The sequence below is a fragment of the Lucilia cuprina genome, chromosome 4 (genome assembly GCF_022045245.1).
Source record: "Lucilia cuprina isolate Lc7/37 chromosome 4, ASM2204524v1, whole genome shotgun sequence".
Lineage (NCBI taxonomy): Eukaryota > Metazoa > Arthropoda > Insecta > Diptera > Calliphoridae > Lucilia > Lucilia cuprina.
In genome coordinates, this window is record NC_060952.1 from 92,992,931 (window position 1) to 93,000,959 (window position 8,029).

At 31.4% G+C, this 8,029-nt stretch overlaps 2 protein-coding genes across 3 annotated transcripts in view; one reads left to right on the forward strand and one right to left on the reverse strand.

Annotated features, from left to right (window-relative positions):
- LOC111677314 overlaps positions 1-5,822 on the forward strand; it is an 11,054-nt gene extending 5,232 nt beyond the window's left edge. Inside the window, exons 12-21 of one of the 2 annotated variants that reach the window (XR_006940565.1) lie at positions 709-1,060; positions 1,134-1,296; positions 1,354-1,723; positions 2,426-2,893; positions 2,953-3,485; positions 3,545-3,622; positions 3,685-4,183; positions 5,365-5,496; positions 5,562-5,733; positions 5,802-5,822. Coding sequence is in view for 1 of the 2 variants with exons in the window: in XM_023438409.2 (XP_023294177.2) it covers positions 709-1,060; positions 1,134-1,296; positions 1,354-1,723; positions 2,426-2,893; positions 2,953-3,485; positions 3,545-3,622; positions 3,685-4,183; positions 5,365-5,496; positions 5,562-5,669 (2,703 nt within the window). In the remaining variant the exon portion in view is untranslated. Of the gene's footprint in view, positions 1-708; positions 1,061-1,133; positions 1,297-1,353; positions 1,724-2,425; positions 2,894-2,952; positions 3,486-3,544; positions 3,623-3,684; positions 4,184-5,364; positions 5,497-5,561; positions 5,749-5,801 lie in introns of those variants that run through there. The other variant, XM_023438409.2, reaches the window with a different exon arrangement.
- On the reverse strand, positions 5,703-6,940 carry LOC111677315. Its single transcript, XM_023438410.2, has 2 exons — positions 6,708-6,940; positions 5,703-6,633 (listed from the first exon to the last, which is right to left on the reverse strand). Exons 1-2 carry the CDS (start codon positions 6,784-6,786, stop codon positions 6,176-6,178), a joined length of 537 nt encoding a protein of 178 aa, XP_023294178.2. The 5' UTR covers positions 6,787-6,940; the 3' UTR covers positions 5,703-6,175.
- Positions 6,941-8,029: the final 1,089 nt, after the last annotated feature.

An 8,029-nucleotide genomic window follows, 5' to 3' on the forward strand; every position in this document is an offset into this window, starting at 1 on the left:
GTCTTTAGTCTAGTCTATAGTCTAGTCTATAGTCTAGTCTATAGTCTTGTCTATAGTCTAGTCTATAGTCTAGTCTATAGTCTAGTCTATAGTCTAGTCTATAGTCTATTATATAGTCTATTATATAGTCTAGTCTCTAGTCTAGTCTATGATCTAGTCGATGGACTAGTCTATAGTCTAGTCTATGGTCTGGTCTAGTCTATAGTCTAGTTTATGGTCTGGTCTAGTCTATAGTCTAGTTTATAGTATAGACTATAGTCTAATCTATAGTCTAGTTTGTGGTCTAGTCTATACTCTAGTGTAGTCTATTGTCTAAGCTAAAGTCTAGTCTATAGTCTATAGTAAAGTCTATAGACTAGTCTAGTTTCTAGTCTAGTCTATAGACTAGTTTAGTATCTAGCCTAGTCTAGTCTGTAGTCTAGTATTTAGTCTAGTCTGTAGTCTAGTCTTTAGTCTAGTCTATAGTTTAAGCAATGGCCCAGTCTATAATCTAGTCTATAGTCGAGTGTATATTCTACTCTATAGTCTAGTCTTTAGTCTGGTCTAGTCTATAGTCCAGTCTGTGGTCTAGTCTAAAGTTTAGTCTATAGTCTAGTCTATTGTTCTAATCTTAGAATACTCTAAAATCTAAAGAATAGACTATATTCTTTATATTCATTTGAATTTTTCAAGTTCCCTTAACAGACATAAAAATTCTTTTCTTTATAGGTCACCTATAGTGAACATTTACATATTGTCAAATTCCTATCACGTACCCTATTCTTTCTGGTCATAAGCACACCATCCACAAATGATCAATTTGCAAAATTAAAAGATTTGATTATAAAAACAGGCGATTCTTCTATAGATACCGATTTGGATAGTGCTAAGAATGATTTCTTTTTATCACTCGAACATTTGATAAAAAATAAAATGCATGATGTTTGGTATATAATAGCGCAATATCTATTGGACTATCAGAAAAGACACAATTGCAAATTAATAAATGGAGACTTTATATCATTGCAAATGGTAAGAGTATTTAGGAATATAATGTCACACAAAGAGGTTAACTTTTTAGGTAAGTTCCATACTAAATAAATAACCACAAAAGAGTTAATATGTATATCCATGAAAAACATTGTATATTGTAGAGTTGTTTGTTATGCTTACGGCTGATTCTTATTCGAAAATATTATTGGAAAAATTGGAAAATGATTTAAGAACCGATCAACAAAAAGTCAATTTATTAACTTTGTCTGAAATGTATAATGTACACTTTGAGGAAATGGCCAATGTGGAAGCCATAAGAAATAAGTAGGTTATTTAAACTATTTCGGGATGTGTGTTTTTTAAGATTTTTATTTATTGCAGACGCATTAAACATTATTACTATTTGGAATTTTGTAAACAAGATCCTACGATTAAGGGTAAATTTAATGCTGAAATCGATGGTATAGAACAGTTATTGAAAGAATTTCATAACAAACAATTGGATGTTCTTCTATTGGAACGCATGAGTAGAGATTTTCAATTGGATTATCAGAAAATGTTGGTAACACAGGTGGTGAGCATTTTACAGGCACAAGAAATGCAATATGAAATTAAAACTGATGCTTTTGGTGATGAAGAGTTGGTAATGATTACCACTGTGGAGAATATTCGTAATTTATGTCAACCTTATATAAATGCAATTAAAAATACCGACTTATTAACATCGAAACTTAAACAATTTATAGATGAGGTAATTGTTTGTTCATTTATTAATTGATTTTTTAATGTTTTCTTTCAGATATTTTTAGTCCAGAGTATTCTCTAGTGTAAAGTCCAGACTATAGTGTGCTCAATAGTCTAGTCTAAAGTCTAGTCTATAGTCAAGTCTATTGTCTAGGTCTAGTGTATGTCTAATCTAGGGCAAAGTCTATAGTCTAATCTATAGTCTAGATTATAGTCTAATCTATAGTCTAGATTATAGTCTATTCTATAGTCTAGATTATAGTCTATTCTACAATCTAGACTTTAGTCTAGTTTATTCTAGTTATAGTCTAGTCTAGTCTATAACATAATCTATAGTCTAGTATATAGTCTAGTCTATAGTATAGTCTATAGTCTAGTCTATAGTATAGTCTATAGTCTAGTCTGTAGTCTAGTCTATAGTCTAGTCTATAGTCTAGTCTATAGTCTAGTCTATAGTCTAGTCTATAGTCTAGTCTATAGTCTAGTCTATAGTCTAGTCTATAGTCTAGTCTATAGTCTAGTCTATAGTCTAGTCTATAGTCTAGTGTGGTCTATAGTGTAGTCTAGTCTATAGTGTAGTCTATAGTCTAGTCTATAGTCTAGTCTATAGTCTAGTCTATAGTCTAGTCTATAGTCTAGTCTATAGTCTAGTTTATAGCCTAGTCTGTAAAATAGACTCATTTTCATATTATTCCAATCTGTCTTTCAGATCCACATCTATTTCTATGAATTATACTTGTGTGTCATCGAAATTCTGCTTCATTTCGATGCTGTGCCTAAAGAAATGCAAGTCTGGACAAGTATTTTGCTTTTCCTAAAACACAAAATGACCACAAGGCGTCGTAATCGTCCGGGACAGTTGGAAACAGATATGTGGTTTGAATCGCAAAAAGAAATTGGTGTTTTACCCAAGATTTCACGTTATCGTTTGCCCTTCAAACCCATAGTTGAGCAACCGTTAAAAGATATCCTAGATACCGAGCTAAATGTGGATAATTGTGAGAGTTGGTTTCCTCTTATACAAATGCATATGATGCTGAAAGGTTCTACAGATATAGCACATAATTGTGACTATTTCTGTATGTCGGCAGTGAAAAATTCCATAGGAGAATATAAAAATCGAGATGATACAGAGACATGGCATTTGCAGCCCACAAATAATGCTTTCTTGAAATCGGTAGGTCGTGATATATAGACAATATATATAGAATTTTTTTTATATATTTCTCTTTTTAGATCTTGCGTTTGGTTGAACATGTACATAATCCTTCTAAGGCTTTTATGATTTTATATTTTGTTTCGAACTATGCTCCCGATGGAGCCGATCAAGTCGAGGCTTCATATGAATGTTATAAATTCGCTTTGAAAAATGAAAAACTTATAACAGATCCTAAATGTCAAGAGCAACTATCGAAAATTAAACGCAAATATCCTACACTCAAGACACAACATTTACTTTATGTTTATGGTTTAACGGATGAAAAACTCATGCGTTTAATTGAGAATCCCTCAGATTTGATATATCATTTGTATCATCTGGATATCATACTAAAAGGAGGTAAATTGGATATAAATGCAGTTGTTAAGGAAATTGCAGAACTACATCAGCTGAATGTGGAACCAATACAATATAAATTGCTGCAAAAATGGCTATCATTTACGGTGGATCAACCAGATGGCACGATATTAGATGAGACCTTGTTTGAAGATCAAAATCTATCTGAGAATAGTAGCGAAGAGTTTAATAATGCAGCAGAAAATGTTATAAGGTAGAATTAAAATTTGAAATTAATTTAAAATCAACTTTAACTTAATTTTTACTTTTTAGAGCTAATTACATTATCAACAGCTGGCCCATAGAGATGGCTGTGCAATATTTGGTGGCCAATATCTTTCCACCAGATGGGTAAATTTTTAAAAATATTTATATTTTTTTTCTTTAAATGTTAAAAAAATTAATATTTTTAGCTCGGTCAATACCTCTAAACAATTGCAAATGTATGAGTGTTATTTCAAACTCTATGATGGCAGCAGTACATCCTTCGATAATATGTTTAGCCAAAAGCAATATATCACCATTAAATGTGTACATGAGCTTAAGAAATTGGGTTACAATTCTAGTTTGGATAAATTTGCTGAAAGCAATAAAATCGATATACTCAAAACTATATGGCAAAGAAAATCTCACAATCCAAATACTTTACAGATATTGGCGAATATTTGTTTAGGTTTTGATATTTATTTATCGAAAATATGGAATGGTATATTAAAACGTATGGTTATGTTGAATATGGTTAAAGATTTGAATGCTTTGGTCGATGTTCTATCCTGTAAGCCCCAACTATTGCATACAGAAGGTTTAATAATGGCTTGGGATTGTGTTTTATTGGAACCCTTTAAAAATGCCAATCAAACGAAATCTTTTGAACAGGAGGAACAATTGCATAAGACTTTATTTAGATTACAGGTAAGATAGTGCTAAAGCTGTTAAGTTGGAGATTGGACTATAGTATTGTTGTAAAGTTCAGATTAAAGTCTAGTCAATAGTCCAGACTATGGTCTAGTCTATACTTTAGTTCAGACTACGTAGTACATTTAGTTCAGACTAAAGTCTAGTCAATAATCGTAAAGTTCGAAACTAAAGTCTAATCAATAATCGTAAAGTTCAGACTAAAGTCTAGTCAATAATCCAGACTATTGTCTAGTCTATACTTTAGTTCAGACTAAGTAGTACATAGTTCTGACTATACTCTACTCTATATAATTCAGTCTATACTGTATAATCCAGGATATAGCGTGGACTATAGACTAGACTTCAAACTAGACTATAGACTGTACTATAGACTATAGACTAGACTATAGACTAGACTATAGACTAGACTATAGACTAGACTATAGATTAGACTATAGATTAGACTATAGACTGGACTATAGACTAGACTATAGACTAGACTATAGACTAGACTATAGAATAGACTATAGACTGGACTATAGACTAGACTATAGACTAGACTATAGACTAGACTATAGACTAGACTATAGACTAGACTATAGACTAGACTATAGACTAGACTATAGACTAGACTATAGACTAGACTAAAGACTAGACTGTAGATTAGACTATAGACCAGACTATAAACTAGACTATAGACTAGACTATAGACTAGACTATAGACTAGACTATAGACTAGACTATAGACTAGACTATAGACTAGACTTCAGACTAGACTATAGACTAGACTTTAGACTAGACTATATACTAGACTATAAACTAGACTATAGACTATAAACTAGACTATAGACTTTAAACTAGACTATTATAGACTAAAGAAGTCCAGAATATAGACGAGTCGATAGTCTGATCTGTAGTCCAGTCTATAAGCTATTTCAGACTATAGTCTATTAAATAGTGTAGTCTTTAGTCCCGACTATAGTCTAGTCCATAGACCAGACTATAAACTGGTATATGGTAAGGCTATGATCGAGTAAATAGTCTAATATATAGTCGAGACTAAAGTCTAGTCTATAGTCCAGACATTAGCCTACTCTATAGTCTAGTCTATAGACCAGAAAGTAGTCTGATCTATAGTCCAGGCTATAGTCTGTAGCCAATACAATTTATTTTTATAACAATCCTGTTTTTTGCAGAGTTGTCCCGTTGTCCATTCCCTTAACTTATTTAGATTTGCTGAAACTTGTTTGCGTTTAGATCGTCCTCATATGGCGGCGGTATTTTTGGCATTTTGTCGAGCCGATGAACAAAAAACACAAATCAAAAGGGTTGGTTTAAAGTAATTTTTTCGTTAAACACAATTTCCATTATTTTCTTTTGTATTTTTTCACAGCTTATTACTTTGCGCAACGATAAAATGCGCAATGACATTTTGGATTTGGAAGATGCTGGTATTTTGCCGTTTGTTTTAAATTTTGCTCTTAAAGAGTTAAATTTATAAATTGTATAAAAATGTTTTTTTTATATATGTAAAATTTAAGATGTGAATTTATCGCAAATAAAAGGTAATTGAATTTAAATTATTATGAAAATATGATGTGTTTATATTGTTATTAAAATTTTCATTAAATAGACGAATGAATAAGTCTTTAGTTTACATGCAATCGGCAGTTCAAATTATAGTCTAGCCTGGAGTCTCTTATTTAAACTATTTCTGAAATAATATTTCTGTAAACACAGCTAATTATTAAACAGTTTATATATTTACAAATTACACATTTAAATTTATTTTTGTTCGCCCTTCATATTAAATAGATAAAATTTTGATAAATGTTGTTCAACATGCTTATAAAATTGTAATAAATACGGCACAATTTTCACACTCTCCTCCTCTTTGCACCCACAATATATGTTTCTCTAATATTTACATTACTCCATCTCAGCACTAGTATAGTTAGTTCGTTTTTGTATTATTATTATTGTTAAATACAATTATTTATTATCTGTTTATATTGTTTGCATTTCATAACGTCTATTCATTTCCAATTCATCCAGTTCTTGTAGTGGTGTTATATTTCTTCGTTTATATTTTAATTGCTGATAAACAGCTTTTGTTTTCTTTAGGGGTTTTAAAACTTTAATACCATAAAGGACAGCAGTAGCTAAAGCAGCAGCCGCCAAGACCATTAATATGCCATAAGCTAAATGTTCCTTTCTAGCTGGTGAACGTATATAAACTAATAGTTTATTTGGCTGCTTTGTTTCAGCAGTATCTTTGCTAGCTAGACAATAGTGCTCCTGCAGCAGTATGGAATTATTGAGATGTTGATATTCCGACCAATTTGGATTTAATTGATAATTCTCTATACAAATACATTTTAAAGCTTCATTGTGATCGACATTGATTTGTGTGCACAATGAGTTGTTGGGGCAATCCAAGAGATTATCACGCGAACAAGTTTTTACTAAAAAGATCGAATACATTTTAAAATTTTTTTCAAAAAGGAATTTATCTAAACTATCATTTACTTTAGCTTACATATCACTTGAGCTTTTATTAAAGAACCCCATAAGAGAAGACATAATAAGCTTATTGTTGCAGCTCCCGTATTATTCATGTTTTTCTTTTAATATTATTATTACTTTTTTTTTAAATGTTTGTTTAATAAATTTATTGTTAACTTATTTAACTGCTCAAATGTTTAGCACTTCCATATTAAAACGCTATTTTATTAATACTAAAATGTTTTTTTTTATTTATTATTAAATATATTTTGTTATACTTACTGCTGCTGTTTATATGAAAACTTGTAGCTTTATTAGTGATATTGGGCAAGATTTTGGTATTTTAATATTTATTTGTTTAACTTCTTATCGCCTGTTATTTTGCTTTTTTATCTTATCTAGGAGAAAATTTCTAATATTTGCTTGTAGGGGCATCTACTATGCAATAAATTGAACACTTTTAAATACTCCGGATTATATACATCCATTTTATAGTTCAGAGTATAATCTTGTCTAGGCTGTAGTCTAGAAGGGAGTCTTACCTACAGTATAACTGCAGTGTAGCTTCTAGACCATACTTTTTATTGTATATAGTTAAGATTATAATAGACTATAGCATAGGCTATATACTGCAGCCCAAACTATAGTGTAGCCTTGCTTATACACTAGACGGTAGTGTAGTCTATAGTCTCGATAATAATATAATCCATAATCCAGCCTTTAGCCTAATCTATAGTCCAGACTATAGTCTAGTCTATAGTGAAGAGTATGGTCTAGTCTATAGTCCAGACTATAGTCTAGTCTACAGTCCAGACTATAATCTAGTTTATAGTCCAGACTATAGTCTAGTCTATAGTCCAGACTATAGTCTAGTCTATAGTCCAGACTATAGTCTAGTCTATAGTCCAGACTATAGTCTAGTCTATAGTCCAGACTATAGTCTAGTCTATAGTCCAGACTATAGTCTAGTCTATAGTCCAGACTATAGTCTAGTCTATAGTCCAGAATATAGTATAGTCTATAGTCCAGACTATAGTCTAGTCTATAGTCTAGACTATAGTTAAGTCTATAGTTCAGACTATAATCTAGTCTATAGTTCAGACTATAGTCTAGTCTATAGTTCAGACTATAGTCTAGTCTATAGTCTAGTCTATAGTCCAGTCTATAGTCCAGTCTATAGTCCAGTCTATAGTCTAGTCTATAGTCTAAACTGTAGTTTAACATCTAGTTATAGTATAGACTGTAATCCCTTCACGAAGGGTAGTCATCTTGTCGCGATGTGAAGGCTTAAGTGCGATGAATCCCATGGGCCATGCTGACGGAGACAGCTTTGCTTGAGCTGGCTGCCTCCTAGGG